Source organism: Diceros bicornis, chromosome 17 (assembly GCF_020826845.1).
Source record: "Diceros bicornis minor isolate mBicDic1 chromosome 17, mDicBic1.mat.cur, whole genome shotgun sequence".
Classification (NCBI taxonomy): Eukaryota; Metazoa; Chordata; class Mammalia; order Perissodactyla; family Rhinocerotidae; genus Diceros; species Diceros bicornis.
The window spans coordinates 45152152-45176308 of NC_080756.1; the positions used below are offsets into that span (position 1 = coordinate 45152152).

Sequence of the window (24157 nt, forward strand, 5' to 3'; positions counted from 1 at the left end):
TTTATTACACACAACTATTCTTGCAAATACATTTCAGGGAAAATCTAAATTTTTACTGAGAATTGTCATAGTATGTTAAGAGCTGTTGCATACATTATTGCATCTATAACAACAATCTTTAAAGGTAGTATTATTATCCTTATCCAGTTAAGGCAGAAAAAAGAAGTGGAATGCTCCAGTCATCACAACTGGTATCTGATGGAGATCTGACACTCTCAGCATTCTGAAACCAATGCTAACATTGATTTCCATACACCAAACAGCTATTAGGAGTCACCCAATGTAAGGCCTTTTTAATGACATTGTTATTTCTACAATACAACCTCCACGGATGGGGGTCTGCATATAGGATATTATTGATAATATCTAAATATAGTAAAAGATGGATAAACAAAAGTTTATACACTTTTGGCAGAGTTTGGTGCTCATGAAAGGAGGTTTACCAAGGACACGTGGTAAGGACATCTTAGCAACATGGGATGTGGGGTGGGGCACTCTTTAAACTTGTATTCAAGAGAACACCGTTTAAATTACCACTAATTAACTTGATTTACTTCTTCTTTTAAGGGTTTTTTTTTCTCTTTATAATAATATTGTGTTACATCAAATCATATCCCAAAAAGTTAGACTCTTATAATTGGATGTTACCTTGGAGGTCATCTAGTCTACCATTGTACCAAAAACTAGAAGATGTACTAGCATCTTCTACTGCCCAGAAAAATTCTTTACTTTGAGATATAACCTGAGTCTGCTCACCTGTTGATAACTATGCTCTACAGAATAAGTCTAATTTTCTATCCACATAGCAACTCTTCAGACATTTGATAAATATTCAGAGACATAACATGGTACAATATTAAGAGAGTAGGTTCTATAGTCGGACTACCCAGATTTGAATCCAGGTAGTCTAGCTATTTGTCTTCAGTTTCCATGTCAATAACAACAATAAATAATTCATCATGTGGTCGCAAGGATTATGTAATTAATACACACAGTAAGTGCTTGATAAAGATAGCTATTAGGATCACCTTCTATTTTACAGTCAAACCACTCCAGTTTTTCATATTGCATGATTCCCTGACTTTTGACTATCAAAGCCCCTCCACCCATAAAACAAATAAAAATTTGCCAGTATCTTTCTTAAAATATGGTTTCCAGAATTAAACACAATACTCAAGATGGGTACAACCAGAATAGATGTTACTTTTATCAACCTGGTCTCTTCTCGCTCTCTCAATTTCTTTCTCTCCCTGGATCCCAACAGAGACTGTGTTGACTTTTTCAGTAGTTGCATGATTCTTATGGTCAACTAAACCTTAAGTTTTTTTTATTTTTAGTAGTTGCTCTCAGCTCAGTTCCACTCATTTTATCACAATTTTTTTTCCTAATTAAATACAAGACTTTATCTTCACCCTTAATAAATGTCAACCCACCCTCCTAAATAACAGACATTTTTAAAACTTGATTCTGTCATTCAGTGAACTACTAGTCTTTACTTCTTTACTAGCTTTGTGTCATCTGCAAATGTAGTAAGCAAGTTCTTAGACTTCTTCCAGGTAATTAATAAACTGTTGAATTGGACAGGACCAAAAATAGAGCCCTATGGAAAATTCCTAGAGACCTCACTTCAAGTTAATGACAATCAGCTAATCTTCCCTTTTGGATGTAATCAGCTCCCACTTCACCTAATTACTGCCATTCAGCCCACACACTTCTCCATCATTCCTCGAATGACATCACAGGAGACTTTGTCATCTGGTTTTCTGGGAGTAGGATATATCTGTGTTCATGACAGTCCCTTTAGCCATCAGAATAGCATTCATCAAGAAAGGAAATGAAGTTCATCTAGGTTATTTGTTTCAAGCAACCCTATACTGGCTTATAGTGACTAATTTTGGCCCCTAAAAGACAGTGATCCTTTGACTATATGCATGACTTTGGGTAGGTCATCATCTCTCTAAGACTTTTTCCTCTTATTTAAAAAAGGGAATGGTGCACTTCACTCTTCTCAGAGATGATGAAAGGATAAAATTAAATAAGGTGTTTGAATAATTTAATGCTAGAGATCATTTTAAAAATTGTCATACATTAACAGTGGTTCGTTTAGTTAAAAACAAGATCAGTCTATTTAGTCAAACAACCAGGTCAATTTTTTTGACAGAACGACCGTAGTGAGACCAACACTATAAGTCTAGACATCCCATGTGCCTCTGCATTCCATTTAGCATATAGGATATTTTAAACCTTTAAGGATTCATGTCAGCTGAGCATGTGTGTATGTGAGTGTGTGTGTCAGTGTTAGTGTATGATTGGAAAAGATGATCAGCTATCACAGTCTCCCAGTCTCCAAGCTGCATTAGTCATTTTTAGCACCATGATGGAGAATGGTGTGAATGTGGTAAATTCAAAAGAGTTCTCAAAACTTGACTGTGCAGACAGATAACTGTTAGAGTGACATTTTCAGTACAAGTGAGAAAACTGATCCTTCTGGGATCTCTAACTCTGAGTGCTTTAAAGGAGAAGATACAAGACTAAACCCATCCTCCTACACTAATCATTTCAGGAATAGTTTATCTAAAAGTAGCAGTGCTAATATAAGGGAGTGAAGAAGTCAGTCAAACTGCTTATTTCGACTATATCGCATTAGTGACATCAATTTTCTCACACTCATGAGTTCGAGCTTACCTTTTGACAAAAATAACAAAATAGAATTCAGTGAAAAATGACATCTTAGTTATGGACGTGCAGGTGACTGAAAGATCAAAAGAAAACATCTAAAAGAAAAGGGATAATTGGGCAGAATCAAGAGGTCGTGGTACACATCTTCTTGTCCCTGCTAGTCCTTCCTCCTCAGATTTCAGGAAAGGAGCAAAGAATCTAGCTGTTTAATTCCCATCAAGATCATTTTAAATTAAAAATGTGATCTTTTAAAATTCTCATTTAAATATCTGTGACTATTGATGCCACTGACAGCCATGTCAGCATGAATCACCAAGTCACTTTTGAAACAGGAATTTGCAGTTACAGGAAACTTGAAAGAAGAAAATATTTATGCATCTGGAAAGCTATTCAAGTGGATTTCATGGGCCCATGCCTATTTTCTAAGAGATGTGTTTCTTCAAACTCAGCACAATGCCTCGGGTCCACGTCGTATGGATTTTGAGATGACAGATTTTTAGAGCCAAAGGGGAAAAGAAGTGGCCTGCTACCCCATAATCTACCATTAGCCAGGCGCGTACTCTACTTGTCTGTCAAGTGGTTTAGTGCCAGTGCTCTCATGGCTAACTCGTCAGGCCCCAGTAGCTCCCACAGGCAAATCCTGCTCGTGGTCCTCAGTCAGAATTAGACGAGAGTTCTCCTTGTAAAATAGGGTTATGTATTTCAGGAACAATTTATTCCATACCCTCAACTTTTGGCTCTATGGAAACCCTGGGACCTGCTCAGAGGCCTTAGAGTCCACAGCAACATTAGAGCAGAGCCCAAATTACCCTTTAGACCATGGAAAGCAATTATACATTGCTGTTGGCTCACAAGAAGAGGAAGAAAGGGCAGACCTTTGACTCAGACAAACCTGAGTTCAAACTCAACTCAGCCCTTAATAAGCTATTAGATCATGAGCACATTACTTAACTTTTCTGAGTCTCAGTTTCTCCTTCTCTAAAATGGTGTCACTTATAACTTCCGAGATTTCTTTGAGGACAAGAAGAAACAGGCATAAAGCACCAGATAAACAAAGGTGCACAAAAGTAATGATTTGTGTTGTTGTTGTTATTGTAATTTGAGTGGTATCTCAACATTTTCCAAGTAGGCTAGTATTATCATGGATGTGATGATCTGGTATGGCACTTTAATAATGGCACGTCAGTAAAAGAACGTGTTCCATAAATGCAGAGCTCAGTTGTCCTATTCAGCTTCAGTTCCAGGTTCAGATTGAGATGAGATGAAATGAAGAAGCGCTCTGAGATTCTTCTTGGCCTCACGGACCCACGTCATTAGTGGAGCTTCCTTTGCATGGCACACTTATAAGTGTAGATAGAGTTAGATACACATCCATGTTCACACTAAGAGTGCCTGGAAATGGTACTGAAGTTAACACTAGAAGGATAAGTGGTATTTGTCTTGGTGAGCATAGGAGTGAAGTATTTCTGGTAGAGGGCGCATACACCAAGGCCTGGAAGTGGAGAATAACTAGGTACATCAGAGGAACCCAGAGAAGATTAGAAACTTGAAAATACTCAGCAAAGAAGAGAATCACATGAAGTCAGGCTGAGGAGTTAGAAGCAAATGCATGCAGGACCTTTGCTTACAGGGATTTTTTTAACTTGAATGCACTAGGAAATCATAAAGACATCAGGTGAGTGACATGATCTATTTGTGTTTTAAGATGACTGTGGATGCAGTATAATTTGGAAGAGTAAAAGAACGGTTTGGGAGAAGCAGGAAGGGCAAAGTTGAAGTCATCCTGGCAAGTATAGAGTAGTAATGAACTAGAGAGGAAGTAGGTAGATGGAGAGAAATGAATGGATATAATCTTGATATTAGAGGTAGAATCAATAGTACTTAGTGATGGTTTTGATAGTCAGGAGGCAGTAGGATGCAGGAGACAGGAATGGTATCAAGGAAGAATCCCAGATTCTGCTGAGAGCAACTGGGTGGGCAAAGATTCCATTTACTATTCATTTTTTAACACATTAAGTTTGACATACCTATGAGACATCCAGATAGAAATATCTGGAGCTCAGAAAAAAGATCTGAGTTAGGTATATAAATATGAGAACTTCGGTACAAAAATAGCATTTGAACCCATAGAAGTGAGTGAAATTACCTGGTGTGAATATTAAGAATGAGCAGAAAAAGGAGCCCAGGACCTAGACCTGAAAAGCCTCAATATTAGAGGTTAAATGGAGGAAAAATACCCTGCCAAAGAAAGAAAGGTAGCATCCAGAGATGTGGGAAAAAAATATACATATACATAAATATGTGCATGTATATGCATATATATATTCACCGATGATAAGAGAGGATTATTTCAAACAGGAAATGGTAGACTCTGTTAAACGTCACTGTGAGATCAAGTAGAATGAAGAATGGAAAGTATCCATAGATTCAGCAACATTACCATCACTGATAACTTTAGCAAGAGTCATTTCAATGGTGAGAAGGAAATGAAAAACAGATTGGAGTAGGGTAAAGAGTATCTAGTAAGTGAAGAAATAAAGGTATCACATGTAAAAACCTCTTTTAAAGAACTTGGCACTGAAGAGGATTTAAGAGATAAAGTGCTGCCTAGATGCGGATGTGGGTAATTTGCCAGATTCAGCAAATAAAAATACAAGACACCAGTTAAATTTGAATTTCATGTAAACAATGAATAATTTTTTTTAGTATAAGTATGTCCCATGAAGTATTGTGAACATACTTTACACAGAAAAAAATTGTTCATGTAATATTCAGGACATGCTTATCCTAAAAAATAATTCATTGTTATTCTGAAATTCAAATTTAACTGTATTTTATTTGGGAAGCTTATATGTGGATTCAAGATTTTTTTTTGTTTTGAGAGCTACTTGACAGTATTTAATTGATGAAAATACCTGGTATAAATGGAGAAGTTAAAAATGAGAGAAAGAAAGAGAAAGAAAGGAGATTGACTTCTTTTCTGAAGGTGAATACTTCTTTCCTGCACTGAAACAGAAGAGAGAAAGGAGAGGATGGGTGCAGGTACAAGCAGAAGTATAGTTCTGCTATTGGAAAGATGCTACGGCCTCCCCTTCAAGGGTCCCAATTTGCTTTATGAAGTATGCAGCAAGCCATTGTTGGGGAAGAAAAATTTTCCTTCTACTCTTCTAGGTTCTTTGACTGGTCTAATAATTTAGTTGACATAAAACAGATTAACAGGAGAAAAACAAATTTAATTTCATATGTACAGGAGCCTCATAAAAATATGAGACTGAAAGGCAGTCAGGCAATTAAGGCTTATATGCCATCCTGAGCTAAGGAATGGGACAGGAGCTTCAAAAGAGAGGAGAGCAATTCACAGGAAGATAAGAAGAGCAGATATTTGGCAATCAGTTGTTTGCCCTGCCATGCAGGTAAGTCTTTAAGATAAAAGTTATCTCTGGTAATAGCTCTCTTTCTGGGCCAGGCCCCCTATCCAAATTCTTTTAGGCAGTTAAGGGAGAGGTAAAACTTTTTCTTAAGTCTTCTGGGTCTTGATTGCCTTCAGCTCAAAGTAATCCACATGCCAAAGTGGCACATTTCTGGGTGGCATATTCTGCTCCCCATTACCATTCATGAGAGCAAAAGAGGATTAGGATGAGAATAAGGAGTAGGAAGAGCAGGGACATATAAACTAATTATTGCAAGAGCAAGACAAGATGATTTAGAAGAGAAGTGTCAAGATTGCTGGCCGTGCTGAAGGCCCAATTGATGCTGGTGATCACGAAGAGTGACACCAAACTACCTGAAGCATGATTTTGCCCAGTGATATTCAGGTGCTCAATGCAGGCATGAAGCTGTCTGGTAGATTTAAAATAGTCTAAAGACCACAAGACACAGTAGGAAAGGCACAAACTTTACTCTTGAATTAAAGTAATTTGAGGTAAATCTTATAGGCTATTTCCTTCCAAATATGCAACACAATGAGAAAAGCTTTCTTCTCAAATTCTGAAATTAACAAGTCTACACCATTAGCTAACTGGAGTTGCAAATGAATGAACAGACTGTACAAGCAAGTAGATATTGGGCATAAATCAGTTCCTGCTATGTCCATGCTATTATTTAAACTCAACATTTTACTATTTTAAATAGTTCCACTTAGAGATTGATTTATTAATTCAGTCCACAAACACATATTGGGTTCCTACTATGTGCAAGCACTGGCTAGATACTGAATTAATAATACCAAGGCTGATGTTTAATTAACAAGAAGAACCTTATAGAAATATTTGACACTCAAATTAATATCAGATACATTCATTTGACTAATGCTATTACAATTACAGTTCATAGCTAATGGCATTATCGGGCTATTATCACAAAGCATTACCTCTCGTCTAAAACTCATTTCCATGATAATTCATTGAAATCATCATGAGAACACACTATCTTGATGGGTTTTTACCTCCCAATGCTCTTCAAGAGAATGAACTCACCCTTATAGGAAAGCTTGTTATTCCAAATATCACCCATGACCGTTCTTTCTGCAATTTTCAGGTGAACAATGCATAGTGATTTCTCTACAATTTTGAAAGACACAGTGTCCCTTCCTGGAAACAGCAACCTGACTTCATTTTTATCCGCAATTCCCAAGAAGTGGAAATGCAAATTAAAGTCTCCATGCAGACATTGTTATGAGAACAAAGTATTGAGCATGTGTAGATCCACGGCCCAATCTCAGTTCACTCATTCATTCAACAAATATTTATTCTGTCTCCTTTACATGACTTAAGGCAAACAGTTCAGCCTCTTTGTGCCTCTGTTTCCTCGTCTGTAAACTGAGGATAGTAATAATTTGAGTACTTATTAGATAAATACACAAAAGTGGTAGAAAAGCCAAAGTTAGAATATAGTTGTTAGGTATTATTTCCTTCAGGTATCATGAAAATTAATGTGTTTTAAAAATTAACTCAGGTAGGAGAGCTGTGAATCTCAAATGAAGCATTTAAATCAGGTTACTGAAAGGAGGAAGGAACGAAATTAACATTTATTAAGTGTCAGTTATATGCAGACCTTGCTATATGAATTTCACAAAGATATTTCATTAAATCTTCACAACAATTCTTTGGGGGGAGATATTTGTAGCCCCATCACATATAAGAGGAAAATGAGCTCAGAAAGTTATATAAGTTGCCCAAATCATATAGCAATGGTGGATTCCTGATTCCAAAGCTCTTTTCACTGCACAGGGTTTATTTCCCGTGGCACAGAAGCGCATTCACCCTGGAGAAGGACTGTTACATATTTTTAATTGCATACTTCTTCCCTCCCAAGTAAAAAGCACATAGTGAAGGGATAGATGTGCCTAAAATAAAGTAAGGTATAAAACCCATTTCAGTTTTGTCTCAACAATTTTGGATGTTTGCGAGATCACCAGCATTACAAAAAGTAACTTTAAAAAAATCTAATGAAGTCTGAAGGGAAATGATTGCTCGCTGCGCCCAACTATTATTTGAAGAGATTCCAAAAGACACATTTTAAGATTGTCGAGTTCCATTACATTCAAAATAAAACAGTAGTTAGTAAAAGGGGGAAATATTGCATCTTCCTCCAAAAAGAGATAGCAGAGGGTCAGCCCCAGTGGCCTAGTGGTTCAGTTCTGTGCATTCCACTTTGGTGGCCTGGGTTCAGTTCCCGGGTGCAGACCTACACCAGTTGTCTGTTAGCGGCCATGCTGTGGTGGCAGCTTACATACAAAAAAAGAGGAAGATTGGCAGCGGATTTTAGCTCAGGGTGAATCTTCCTCAGCAAAATAAAAAGACAGATAGCAGAAATTTGCCTCTAAGCAAAAGCAATATGCTATAGCACTTAAAATAATGCCTTGTATACTCGAGGTATTTGGTAAATCTGGGATTTCAGTAGGAAATACAGTGACATATCACTGAAGTGAGTGAATCTTAGGGTTAAGAATCAACTGATTATTGTTACTTGGAATATTATGATTTCCAAAATAATATCTTCAGACAGTTTTATAGATAGCACATAACTTCCAAATTGCAATATCGAGGCTGCTGTCCATTACTTCGGTGCTGAAGAAGAGTTGGTTGTGACAGAAAACCACCTCTTTCTGTTGTTTTATAATAAATCAGAAATGATTTTTAGAAGTCAAAGTTCCCCAAAAGTATGTTTGATGAAGTGGTTTTCAGTTTTGGTTTTTTTTTTTTTTTTGCTGTAAAGGTAATGTATGATGAAATAAATCCAAACTATAAAAGGAAGGGAAGAAAAGACCGAAAGGACGATGGCAATTATTTGGGTAAATTGTCTTTCAATATTTTTCTATTTGTGTTCATGTGTGTGTAGGTATTAAATTTATATACGTATATTTTAAACAAAATTAGAGTCTGAATAAACCCTGCTGAATGCTCAATAAACAAATTTGTATTAAATACTCACCTTTTGTTCTTCCCTTAAAAATATTGTGAGAGCCAGCCCTTATGGCCTAGTGGTTAAAGTTCAGTGCTCACTTCTTCGGTGGCCCAGGTTCGTTTCCTGGTCACAGATCCACACCACCTCTCTGTCAGTTACCAGGCTATGGTGACAGATCACGTAGGAGAACTAGAATGACTTACAACTAGGATATAAAACTATGCACTGGCGGCTTTGGGGAGGAAAGAAAAAAAGAAGATTGACAACAAATGTTAGCTCAGGGCAAATCTTTCCCTGCAAAAAAAAAAAAGTCAGAGAATGTCAGAATTAAAAAGATTTTTTAAAAAATATTGTGAGCATATTTCCTTGTCATTATAAATTATTTACCAAAGAAAAATGAAGAAAGCTCACTTTTAACAATTATATGGTATATTTCATTGGATGGATGTATATTTGATTTAATTTGCCTTTTGCTTGTTAAGGAATGTTTAGGTTGTTTCCAATTTTTCAATGCTATAAATATTACTAAGGTGACATTCTTTTGTATAATCGTTAAGTACACACTTACTGTCTCAGAATAGAATTCTGGAAATGGGATTAGTATTTCAAAGAGGATAAATATTTTAAAGACTATTGAGAGGTAAAGCCAAATTATTTTCTAATAGGTTGCATCAATCACGCCACCATTGTGGTAAGATAGTACATGTCTCAATGTATTAATTTCAACCCTGAACATAATAATATTTTGATCTCTGTCAATCTGATTGGCAAAAATTATATTCCATTGTTACTTTAATTTGTATTTTTTAGAATGGGAAATTGAAATTTTTAACATTATGAGCATTTTTATCTTTTCTCCTTCATGAAATGCTTAATCATATTCTTTGTCCATTTTTCTTTTGGTCTATTTTGTGTTTTTTCTTATTGATTTATATGTTCTTTAAACTTTAGGGATATTACCATTTAGTCATATTTATTACTAATATTTTACCAGTTTTAACTGAACATTTAATTTTATAGATGAGTTTGTTTTATGCAAGTTTTGCTGATATATGTAATCAAATCTATCAACTTTTTCATTGGGATTAATTTCATAGTATTTACCTATGGTTGTGGAAATATTTGCAGTTTAATATTTTGAATATAATTTTCCCACCCATGTGGACTTTATTTTTGTGTTAAGTAAAGAAAACTTATTTGTATGTTAAGTAAAGAAAACTTATGTGTTAAGTAAAGAAAACTTGGTTATTTGCTTCAAATAACCAAGTTTCACAACATAACGTGATGTATTGTGAAGTTAGTTTCACACTATATGAAAATAATCCGTTAGTGATGTTTATTTTAATATATTCTTAGTTTTAAGTGAACTTAAGACTGTTTTAGGGCTACCTTTCTGTCTTGTTCCTTTCAGCTGCTTCTTGATTTTAGCTTAGTACTATCTTTTTTTTAATTATTACAATTTCATGGTATATATTACATATCAGTTACTACTAATCATACTTCTCCTTTTGGTTATTCCTCATTTATAAAAATCATATTTCCAGTCTATATTTCCAGACAAATTTTAGAATCATTTTATCAGTTTTCCCCACATCCCATTTTTATTTTATTTAAATGAATAAAACTTGCTAGTTAATTTTAGAAATAATAAAGTTTTTACAATATTTAGTGTTCCATTTCAGTATATAACATAACTTTTTAATTTATTCAATGTTTACAAACTCAGTTCAGTAAGATTTTCTTTTCTTTACCTATATATCCTGAACATTTCTTGTCGGAGCTATTATAGGCATTTTATGCTCTTTTTCTTTTTGCTATTATGAATTGAATCGGTTTGCCTCATCACAATTCACTGAGATAATCACTATTATATGGAGAGATTACTAATGTTTATGTCTTTATCTTGCATCCAACTTCCTAAACTTTCTCAGTAAATTTGTGAGAGTGTTTCAGTTGATCCTTTTAAGTTTACAGCAAAATTATCTAAAGATAAATATAATTTTTTATCCTCATTTCCAATATTAACTCCTATGCGTTGCTTCTTTATCAAGACACAGAACTTCCAGGGTAATGTTAATACAAGAATACAGTCATGTTTTATCTTATGATCTTAACGTGAATCTCTCTTATTTTTCTAGTAAGCATATTTGTAGGTTTATAAAGATATGGTCTCATGATCATGATCTTAATATAACCTTAATATGGATCTCTCTTATTTGTCTTGTAGGCATATTTGTAGGTTTCTAAAGATATGATCTCATGATCATAATCGTAATACGACCTTAATATGAATCTCTCTTATTTGTCTAGTAAGCATATTTGTAGGTTTATAAAGATAATCTTAAAAGATATTCTTTATCATAGGAAAATTTCTATTTCTTGCTTTCTAAGATTTAAACAAATCAGGTTAAATTTTATTGAATGTTTCTTAAGCAGCTCTTGAGAATCTTTTGGTTTTCTTACTGATTCTCACATTATATTATATGTAATTAATAGATTTTCAATATTAAATCATCTTTACATACATGGGATCAACAATACTTGATAGCGTCAATATTTGATGATCCTTTTGCTATGCTCTCTGGAAAGATCTAGAGGAAAGATTCATTTCTTCCATGAAAATTAAAAGACACATTCAGGACCTAATGTCTCTTTTAAAAATAATTCTTGGTAACTTTTCCCCACTATTTCTTGCCATTAAGATTTTTCATTTTTTCTTGGTTTAATTTTCATAATTAATGCTTTCCTAAATAAGCACTGCATTTACAATAAGATTTTTGACACTAACATAGCATACTCAAAACTAAACATTTTATCTCCTCCCATCCTTCTGGTATGTATTCTGATTGGATTTGTCAGTTTTATTTTTTTTGGTTACATTTTCCTGCAATAAATTAGTTCTTAGAACTATGATATGTAATATACTTTAATATATTGATTTTCTGCTCTCTTCTTTGTTATTTCCTTTCTCCTACTTTCCTTAGATTTGTCTTGTTTTCTAGTTTTTTTGTGTTGAATGTTTAGTTTACTTATTTTCATTCTTACTTTAAAAATGAGAACATGTGTGCCTTTAAATGTGCCTCTGAGTAGAAGTTATATCAGTATCCCTAAAGTTGTACATGCAATTTCCTCATTTCTTTATTTTCTAAGTAATTTGTGATTGTGGGTTTCATTTCCTCTTGGACCAACTAGTTATTTAGGAGCAGTATCTTCAATTTCTAGGAGATTTGGTTTGTTTCTGATGTTATTTAAACTTCTATTAGAGAGTATATTCTTTCTTTGGACTAAACGATGTTGTAATCTTTATCAAACTCTTATCAATTACATTATTCTAATTTCCTCCATCATTTCATTTTCTGCCTATTCTATGAAAAATTGATCAAAGTGTAATATCACTCATTCACAAGAATTATTTATCTAACTGTTTTTATCCCTGTATTTCCAACAGATTTTGTTATGTTTTCATTACTTAAGGGATGTTAATTGATATATCTTCAATTTGGATTGTTTTTTATGAATATCAAAGGTCCTTAATGTCCCTTTGACATGATTTTTTATTTGAATTCACTTTGCCTAAAATTAGTATTTTCCACTATTTCATTTTTGTCTTTTCTTACGAATTCCTCCTTATTATTATTATTATTTATTTTAACCTTTGTCATTTTGTGTTAGGGGCATTTTTTTGGAGGCAACAGTTATAATATATATTATAGTCACTTTTCCTTCCTCATATTGGCCTTTATTCTAATACTTATCCTCGGAAGAGGAGAGTTGCTGAGAGGCAGTATTTATCAGCTGAGAATGTGAATGGATTTCCTTAGCCCTAGTCATTTTCCATATTTTTGCTAAAGTCTTCTGTTAAAGTGACCCATTAAAACCCAAGTTACTGCAACAGGCAGACTGCTGGGCTGAAGTGAGAACTTTACAGCATATTCTCATTCTGCAACACTCGGATCAGTGGTGTGATTATAAACTGCAGTAAAAAGCATGCATGACTATCAGGTGCTCCCCAGAACTCACTTCATCTATAATGCTCTACTTCTGGGAACTACACTTCCTGATGCAGTGTCCCTCCGACTATGGCATGCTCCCGTTACTTCTTGTCTCATGGTTTATGGGAGCTGCACTCCCCAGTGTAGCTTAGAAGCAGAGGTACTTGGTGCCGGATACTGGTTAGACGGCTATATGGGAGGGATCTTCTCTCCAAAACAGTAATTATGCATAGAGGAACAGCAGCTACTAGTATTCTGTCTAGAACTGACCTTTACTTCTGTGGTGAGGGCATGCTCTGATTACTTTCTATCCACCGCATTGGTAAGGGAGGGATCCTCCACCCTAAATAGTATAAGATGGCTGAAAACATGACACCTGACACTGGACAGATGAGACTGACAGCAGTTTCTTAGTCACATATAGTCACAGCCCAAGGAGGAGAACATGCCTTGCAGAGCCACACGGGGGTTGTACTTGGGAACAGAGTGAACAAGCAGGGTCTGTGGGGGGCAGGCTTTGTAGTAACAAAAAGGTAAGGTGATCTCTGGTTCCTGCAGGAGGATCTGATTGCTTGTTTGAACAGTTTGAAGGCTGGTAGGGAAGTGAAACCTGTTAGGTTGAGGACTGGGTAGAGTGCAGCTTGTCTGGCTAATACGGGAGCTAGCCAGGTGGGGAGAATTTCCCGCTGGGTGGGGAGCATACCTGACAAGAGCAGGGAAACACACGCTTAGGCCTTTGGGGCCCTGTGAGACTCAAAGACATAAAGGCAGCACATGAATTTTGGGGTCTTACAATATAGGTCATAATATGGGACAGGAATAAAGTATATTCCTCTTTCATATTAGCAACTTTGTGCTGTTTATAATATCTTGGCATGTGGGGATCACTATATGTGTTTCCTAATCCAATTTCAACAGCCTTAAATTTAGGGTAAATTGCTCCAAGAATCTCACAATAGGTTGAATGTCAATCCTAGGATTTAGGTAGAAACGTTGTCTCAGGTATTTTAGAGGTATATGGGTAGGTTATTTCAAAGACTTCTGTCCAGATGTTTTTAAACTGTTGAGAAGATGTTAAAGAAAGTCGTAAAAGTCATAAAACTCTTGCTGTAAGAGTAAGAAGATGAGGGTTCTACTGAGCAATGCTTCACTTTACCTCTCTGTGTTCTTACTCTTTAATCTGTAAAATACAAGAACTAGTCTAGATAATTCTGTAGTCCTTTTGTCTCTAAAATGACCATGATAATTTAAGATGAATAGAAACATTCTATTTCATATCTATAAGGTCTAATACTCCATAGTAATTACCTGTTAGCATGTCTCCCCTACTAATCTATGAGTTCTTTTTCTTTTCCTTTTTTTTTTGAGGTACAAATGAAGATTCATTGGAGTGATGAGCTCCTTTTCTTAAGCAACTTGGAATGCCCATTCCCTCCCTGGTACATGAAAATTTCTTAACAAATGATTTTCAAATGGACAAATAAATCTAGCTGAGGAGAGGATATGTGGGGGGATTCTAACAATGCCATATATTTTGGGAGTGTTCTATCACCTCAATAGTCTAACAATCGTTGCTAATTAGCTGGTTACACTATTAAAGTATATAACCAGGCTTCGCCGTGAGCAGTAACAAATAGCACTTGGTGATCCCCCAGAATCTTTGTGTGGCACATTTTTTTCTCATGTTGTTAACCTTCCTGTCCACCCAAGCTATGATCTGCAGTTTAGCTAGTCCCATTCTAGAGCTAAAGTCTTCACTTTGTCTCCTTTTTGCAAAGATGCTCCTGATTTCAATCAGCTGCGAGAAATGTCAGGTGAAAAATGGCACAAATGTGAATTATGACAATAAAAGTTTATAAGCTACTAAAATAAAGTTATAGTACCTAAGAGCTGAGTCAACTGACAATGTTAAATGAAACATTTTACGACCAGTCCTGGGATAATGATAAAAAAAAAAAAAAAAATAGCAGACAGAACATGAAGAAATATCTGACAGGAAATGGGCCCAAGATCAAGCGCAGTCTCCATGATTTTGTATGAGCTCCTCTAAAGTGGGGAGGGGGAGATGGTCATCTAATATTAATGGAGTGTCTCCAACCCTTAACATCTATTATCTCTTTTACTTCTCATAACAGCTCCGTGAGAGAGGTATTGTCATTTTAGAGAGGAGAAACTGAGGCTGAAGTGATCCAGCTGGGCAAATGCCCAACAACAAAACTATTAAATAATAGAAACAATGACTTCAAAACTCTCCCAGACTCCGAAGCCCATGCTCTTTCTATATCTTTTTGTACTCAATGCTGTCTCTTTACATAGACAGATAATTTCTACATAAATAAAGCAAATTTTAGGTTTCATGAAGAATCTCTCTGTTCAATTTGATGCTAGTGTTTGTTCCACGTTATCAATTCAAGTGATGGTTCTCTTTACCATGAAGCCAACCATACAAATTAGCTACATAGAGAATGTTAAATTATAGCTAAATAAGGCAAAAAAAGGGGGGGCTAGAATGAAGATCAGCATTAGGAAGAAAGCTGAGCACTAAAAATGATATTCAAGAAGAAATATAAGAGCGTTATCAGGCATTTGAGTAGTTGATATGGCAATCTTTCATTTTATTTTTTAAATAACTCCACTCAAAAAATGTTTTGTGTTACTAGTAAATTTCCACTGCCTTTCTCTAACTTTTCTAGTATAACATCCTTCTGTCACCTCACATGCCCGTAACACCAAGCCACAATGCTTCTCATTTGTGCCTACCACAGTATCGGCAATGACAGACATAAGCACACTGGCATGCCCAGAAGTTCTGTCTCCTGATAGGCTGGTATTTGCTGTAATTGCACAATTTCTTAGAAATATTATGTTTTACCTTTAAAGATCTTATAAAATTTATATTCTTCTTCCTCATCTGACTTTGTTATAATATAAAGATAGTCTTTTCAATTACTTATTATGGACCAAAATTCATGCTCCAAGAAGAATTAATGTCATGTTAATTCTGAGACTTCACATACTCTGTGCAAACTCCTCTTACTCTTGCCAGAGAAACACAATGATAAAATGGTATAATCGCATGGCACACAAAGTGCTGATGTGAAATGAAAAGGAGAGAAATATGGTTGGGATATTAATTCAAGAGAAATAAGAAAATAGGACTGTTTGAATAGGCTTAGAAGGATGGTTTAATTCTTCATGAAAATAAGTGTGATGTTATCTCATCTTACCTCTACATCCACCCCAATGTCCCCCATTCAAGAACAACCAAATGTTTAGTTTCTACACACACACACATACATTAAGAGGACTATACAATACCCAATAGAAGGACATAGAGAGAAACATTCAGTGAAACTGCTCCTAAATACAGATGAAGGCATCATGTCAATATAGCAATAAAACCATACATTTCTATTGTAATGGAACACAAATTAATAAAATGGGGAAGACAAAACTACAAAATAGCTTTAAACTCAATACCAGATTCCATTTATAGGTCCAAGACTATAATGGGCACAAGCTAATTTTCATAGTTGATTCATAATAATAGTCATTGGGAATTTAAAGGACAGAAGAGAAACAGCTTTAAATGGGAAGTGCCACAATTAATCATAGATGTCATACTTATGCACTTGCTGACTAGCAACCTTGAACAGAGCATTTAATTCAAATCCCATTTAAAAGTATGCACTGTCAAGGGAGAGGCAAAGAACCGTTTTCTAGTTCAGGAAGCAAGCTGCAACCCTTGTGCCAAAGATGGCACTGAAGACCACGTCTGTCGGCACATAGAACGATTGCTCTGGCCCCACACCCCTCTTCACAACTTATTGTAGGAGCTGCTCTTATAAAAAAGCAAGAAAATGCCAAAAACCTTGGCATCTGACTATTCAAAGATGATCAGTGCCTGTTCTCATAATGCATAATATTTTTTGGAAATATTCTGCCCATTCAGAACAGCATTGAATTTAAGTTCTCTCGGTGAACATAGATTTTGCCTTTTAAACATTCTGTAAGACTATATATCTGTAATATATTTGTTAATATTGAGATACCATTGCTGTTTTAAAAGTATAGTATATGAGTGTTGCATGCATAATACATTATATTTCATATAATGTGTTAAATAATAATATCTCAAAACCCACTGAAGAAAAATTGAGTGTGTGTGTAAAGATAGAGATACAGATGATACTGATATAGATATAGATTTGGATAGGGAAAGAGAGAGAGCACTCTAGCAAAGATCCAAAGCAAAAGTCAAAACTTAGGAGCAAAGTAAAAGCAATTACCTTGAATCCTAAATAGTTTCATATATACTCATGTAATAGTTTCATATATACCAGTTTGATATCATAAGGAAGTGGAGATATTTTATTTCGAAGTATTAAATTGAAGAAATTACTCATCAGGTCAAAAGAATATTTTCCTGGCAACCAGAGATTACAAGTAATTTGACCAATCGGGACTATGATATTATAATAAGGTAACATTGGATTTATCTAAGTTGTCAAAATAATGTAACATCTGACATCTACACATATTATCCCACTAACCTTACAATTAGCATATGCAATAGACTTTCCGGTCATGGCAAATATTTTTCATTCAGTCAATGTATATTTACTGAACAATCCCTATGTGCCAGGCACTGTTATAGTTACTAGAAATACAAGGATGAATAAGACAAACATGGTTCCTGCAAATTAATAGCATAATCAGGGTTACTTTTACAGCCCAGTTCTTCTGACACCTATATTGTGCTATGCAAATTAAATTTTTTTGACCTTCAAAATATTTGAGGTGCTTTGCTTGTCATTTTACTGTTAATTACAGAATTAAGTGAATTTTGACTATGAGTTTCAAATCAGCTTTTTTGCTTGGTAGATATTATTGAAGCGAATAAGGCTCTATGAATTGTGGAATGATAAAATATTCACAGAAACTTACAATTCTGCAGTTGAATAACAATTACATTTGTTCCAAACAGGCAATTGGTTTCCAAACACATTAAACAAAGGCAATTTAGAAAGCTTCTTCTTCTTCTTGGCATCATTAACGTTGTTGAACGTCTTGGGATTCTGGAGTGTTTCACAAAGGTAAGTGTGTGGTAAGATGAACAATTTCTGAATCTATGAAATATTGATCTGGGAACCATCACTGAGCCAATGGGAATCCCGTACACCATGACTGGACAAATTAGCATATTAGAGAAATTTAACAGATTATTCAGAGCAAGAAATTTCAATTTAGACTTTGCTTTTTCCTTCGATCCTTATAATAAAAGAGTGCTTTACTCAATTCTAAAACATGTTCTAAAACAAGATTTTTTTCCAACTATTTAGTACCATTTTAGAATTAGAAATAACCATAATGATAACAAGAATGAATGAGTCATTATCATTAAAAGCAAATATCATTAAACAAATAGCTAGAAATGTAATGATGCTTAGGATTTGGATTCCATTCAGGCCTTTAAATCAGCAGTACCATTTCAAGGTCAATCACTATGCAAAATCATTTAGTCAGTCACCTGAGACCATTCAGTGACTTAATATGTATCATCTACCATTCATCCATCGCCAGCCCACCTCTCTCTCTCACTGACATATTCTTGGTTGGCTGTGTGCTTTTGAGCAAACTGTCTAACCTCTCTGAGCTTCTGTTTTTACACATATAAAATAAAGACAGTAATACCAACCTCTTGAGGACTTTAGGGAGATGAATTTTGATAAAGGGCAGAGCACAATGTCCGCCACATAGTGGGAACTAAACAGATCTTCATTTTCCTCACTTTCCTCCATTCATTTATCTATGTAGTAGTATTTTATCCCATCTGTTGTCACTTCTCCCTTGCCTAAGTCATTCTTTTATTCATCTAATAAATCTCTTTTGGAACATCAGTCATGTGATGGGTTCTACAGTCAACTAGAAGAACACAAAGTCGGTAAGTCAATAAATGTTTAGTGCCACCTATGTTCCTGCTCTCATGGAGCTTATGATCCAATATAAGAGAGAGGCATTTAAATCCCATTCAAGGCAGAATTAATGACAAAATCAAAAGTTTTAATGGTTCCTTGAATTTTTAAATTTCTTACCTTCCAAAGTGTATAAGTTATCAAATGGACTCTCCACAGTGTATAATTTTTCTAAAATGCCCATCTCATTCTTAGATTGAAAACCAAATCAGAAAATCAGAGAACCAAATCAGAGAACCTTGCAGAAGGATCCAGCAGGAATGTCCTTAGCTTTATGGCAAAATACAGTCAACAAGGAAAACTAAAGCTGAAAGCAAGGCCTCTTGCCCCTCCATCCGTTGCCTCCAAACACACAAGTGGTGCCCAACTGCCAATTCTCACAGACCTGTACTGTTTCTCAATTGTTACTTTTTCTCCCACTGTAAGGTTTGACCCTTGTCTTGCATGAAGTAGTTTAAAAGGCAATCTCTAGAGTCAGCTCCATTGAATCCAGTTCCATAACTTAATTGTGCAAATTTCAGCAAGCTGTTTAACCTTGCTAAGCCTCAGTTTCTTCATTTCTAAACTAGAAACAATAAGAATAGTAGCTGTGCGATAAAGTTGCTGTGAGGGTGAGTAAATGCTTAAAAATGTTAGCAATAGTAATAATAATGGCCTCATACTATGCCTTATGCTCCCTTCTTCCTCCTTTTTATTCTTCTTCTAGATTCATACTGAAGTGTGACCAAAATGACCATAATTAGGGGCTGAGTTCAGGTAGAATTAGCACTGGAACCAGAATCTATTAGCTTATTCATTTATTCTTTCATCCATTCATTCAACCAATATACTGAGCATTGTTCCAGGCACTAGAAAAACAGAATTGAAGAAAGCAAAGTACCAGTCTACATGGAGCTAACATCTAGTGCTCAAATTAAAATATTTAAGTGTGATTCTTTTTCTATGACTATCAAGCAAGTGAGTTACTATAAAGAACTGAAGGATGGTAGAATGTGGTACAGAGAAGGAGGCAAAAATAAAAATATAAAAGCACCAGAGACCGGAGGAACCAAAGATGAGAAGGGACTAAGTAATAATGTAGGATTTATTTAGAAGTAAATCTGATTCTTACAAAATCTTCTCCATCTCCGATATACTTTCTTTTCTCTTGCATACTTTTTGAGAGAAGGAAAAAAGAGAGAGAGGATGAAACAAAGCAGAAAGGAAAGAAATTAATTGTGCATGAAGTGAGCACTCCTGTGTCTTAGGCAGCATTTTAGACACACCAATAACCTCATTTAATGTCCACCACCTTCCTGTTACATAGATCTTATCACTCTACTTTATAAATAAGAAAACTAAAGTGAAAATTTGGGTAAGTAAATTTACTACACACAACTAGGATTCAAACCCAAGTTTGTTTGTCTCCAAAGCCCATACACTTTCTCCTGTACTGTGCTGCTTCTAGGTGCCATAGAGGAGACCTCTACCTGCTCTCTGACAGCCCCCTAACTCTGGTGGGTAGGGAGGAAACCAGTCCTTTCAGTTAAAGTAACTATACTCACCACCACATGTTAATCAGCCACTCCACGGGAAAAGAATGGATGTCACATATCAGAAGAAAGAAGAGTCTGGAAAATTTGCCAGCAGAGATTAAGTAGCTAAAACCAACTACATTCGTGCAAAAGCACGCATAAGGATCTCTTTGCCAGTGGGATTGGATGAGCCAAGCCAGAAGGGTTAGACAAGATATTGTATGGAATCTAAGGCAGTAAGATCAGTGTCTACAGTGTGGCGTGCCTGATTCCGATTTATTTCTGTACCGATTGTTATTGTCAAACATGAATGAACAATAAGTATGCAAAGAAACAGGAGAAAACACAGGTGTCCCAGGGACAGCACTATTGAAACATACTATTTATGAATCAGATAGTGTTTGATCTCAATACACATCCAGTTTTTACCAAACTCAAAGGCGTATCTGTTCAAAGCTGGATAATCGTGAAATATCTATCAAGAACAGGACAGTCCCAAGTTATTCTTGTGCCCAAGATCTTGAGGGCAGTGGATTAATTATAAAACAGCATCCTTACCGATATACACATGGAATTAGGTCTGGTTAGTCCTGAGGGTACCCCCATACCAAATTTATATTAGTGTGATGCAATCCTAGTCTAAGTTCTAGAACCAAACTAATCTTGTGAGGGCCACTGGGATATCACCTGAATACAGTTAAAATTATCCATGAATGTCAGGCCAGACTTACCTTTCATTTGTAGCCAAAAAGCCCCAGCCCCTTGCCTCTTTCTATGTTAGACTTCTCCTCAGTCAAATCTGGAAGAGAGCAATGGTGGCATGTCATATTCCAGGCTCTCCAGCTTGGGGGAGAAGGAAGTACGTAGATGAAATGTGTTTTCCTTGCTGAAAAGTTTTATATAAACATCTCTAGAGTGCTTAACATAAATATGAATCCTACATTGGATGCTAAAATAAAAAGGTATTACAGATGTTTCTGGGGGAAGCGAACAGAAGGATATTTGTTTTTATAACGACACCATTGTCCCTCCAGTGTTGTTAAACACATCTTATAAAGTTGATATCATTGCACTTATTTTGTCAATGATATCAGTAATTTTTTGTGCATAACCTGTAACAATTATCGAAAGCAATATAAATCAGAGGCAAATGACCAGTTATTCAAGCATATTCTTCTCTTACAGTTAATTTTAGTGATATATCGAGAGAAGGAAAAGAAGGTAAAATTAGCTTTGGAAAGCTTCACAAATCAAAAATAGATATCTGACCCCAGAACTTATATATTTTTGATAAAATTAAACTTGTAGCCCATATACATTTGTTCATTCAACAAATACATACTGGACATCTGCTATTACCAGGCACTGATCAAGGCACTAGGAATACAGCAGTGAATAAAGGACTCTGAAATTCCTACCCTCCTGGAGCTTGCTCAAAAGTGTTTAAGAAAATAATTTGTCTTTAGATGCCATAGAAGGAAAAGGCCAGGATTCAGAATAAGAGAGTTCTGGTTCTAAACCCAGGCTCTGCCAACTACTATTCATATGAACCCTAAACAAGTAATTTAACCTCTCAGAACTTCAGTTTCAGGGCCGGCCCCGTGGCTTAGCGGTTAAGTGCACGCACTCCGCTACTGGCAGCCGGGTTTGGATCCCGGGCGCACACCCACACACCCCTTCTCTGGCCATGCTGAGGCCGCGTCCACATATAGCAACTAGAAGGATGTGCAACTATGACATACAACTATCTACTGGGGCTTTGGGGAAAAAAAAGAGGAGGATGGGCAATAGATGCTAGCTCAGAGCCAATCTTCCTCAGCAAAAAAGAGGATGATTGGCATGGATGTTAGCTCAGGGCTGATCTTTCTCACACACAAAAAAAGAACTTCAGTTTCCCCATCTGTGAAATGGAGGTGATTCCATCCCTCCAGGGTCGCAGTGAGAATTCAATAAGTTAGGGTGAGTGTAGTACCCTAGCGTGGTGCCTGGTACCTAGAAGACACTCAGGAAAACAAGGTTTTTCTTGGGTCAGGGTGGGGTGGAGAGTACACATTCTACAAATATATTCATGGATTTCTTCTTGACAATGGTCTTTTCCACATAGTCTCAGCACCCAATTTACAAATTCCCAGTACATCTGATAAACTTTTCATGAGTGCTGGCCACCATGAATCTGTAAAGTTGATAGGGTTCCAGACTTTCCCTTCTCTCTCACTAACAGACTCACTGCAGGTTGTCAGAGTGCCATCTAAAGGTCCTTATGAGACAACTTAATATTTACTAAAACTCTTTGTTATTTCATAAAGACTGTTCTGGTGAGGAGCGCTCTTAAATAATCATCACTGTTGCGCCAGTATCTATGGGCCCGTAATAAAAGAGAGACAAGCACAAGAGCAAAGCAAATGATTTATCCAGTCATCTGCATGTGGTCCTAAAAAAAAGCTTGCTTGCTTTCTTTTTTAGATATTGTAATCTAAACCATTTTAATGCCCAGAACGTCAGTGGAAGTCATCTCGAAGAAACATTTCTCCTCCATGAAAAGTCTCTGAAATTTTATGGCAGTACACAGGAATTTTCTTCAAGTATTGATCTTTAGGAGACAGCCCAATGAAACTATGTTTAACTCTACCTGTCTTATGTGCAAAGTTTTCTTCAGCTGAACACTTTATGGATTTTAGTTTAAGAGCTAATATGTATGGGAGTGGCTTTATGAATATCATCTATGTGCTTTATTTACAAAGACTAATTATGACTCCTCTAGTGAACTATCATGCTTTTGCATTGACATGTTATGCATTAGAATTAATAAAGTAATTTCAAAGTCTCCGTGATTACTCTATGACAATAAAATGTCAGTTTCCTATACATCACAATATTTTACAACTTTTTACAACAGTTCAGCCATTAAAAGCAACATATATGATATTTTTTAGTTTTAACGTGCCATTAGAATCAAAATAACAGTATGCTAATATTCTTCCTTTCAATACATTTATTGAGTACTTATTACATGTCGGGCGTTGTGGTCATATGCTGTCCGAGTAAATAATCAATCTATATATGATTTTAATATATTTGATCTTGATATGACACTATCAAGATATGAATTGATTAAGGAAATTTTCTCTGAATTGAAAAGCAACATTACTAAAATAGAGGTCCTTAACAAAGAGAGAATATTCACATACTGAAGAAGTTACAAAATAAATGTAAACGATGGAATTATTGAGATTAGAGGAAAGAAGAAAATTAAGAAAGATTAAATGAGTGTGGAGGGGAGGGTTAGGGATCAAATCAAATGGAGAAGCTTAAAGGGATCCTCTAACCCAAATGACATCTTTTGGTCTCTACTGCTGTCAATTCAGATGCATTCAGAAAATCGTCTTCCAAAAGAGAGTCTTCCTATAAAAGCAAAGAAATGTGGAAACTTATCAATAATAATAATAATAATAATAATAGACTAATGTCAAATAAAACTAATGTCCCGTACCTTTGTAGCAGCTCTTGTCAAAGTTTGGTTGAGAACCACCTGCTCCAGGCGAATCTTTCTGGCCCCTACCAAAGATTGCCTTAACATAACTCTTTTTCCAGG

At 35.6% G+C, this 24157-nt stretch overlaps 1 protein-coding gene across 1 annotated transcript in view; it reads left to right on the forward strand.

Annotated features, from left to right (window-relative positions):
* The window catches only part of SLC15A5 (solute carrier family 15 member 5), an 89799-nt gene extending 66623 nt beyond the window's left edge, over window positions 1-23176 (forward strand). Inside the window, 3 exon segments of the mRNA XM_058557404.1 lie at window positions 13237-13256; window positions 18064-18172; window positions 23029-23176. Coding sequence (XP_058413387.1) covers window positions 13237-13256; window positions 18064-18172; window positions 23029-23176 — 277 coding nt within the window.
* Window positions 23177-24157: the final 981 nt, after the last annotated feature.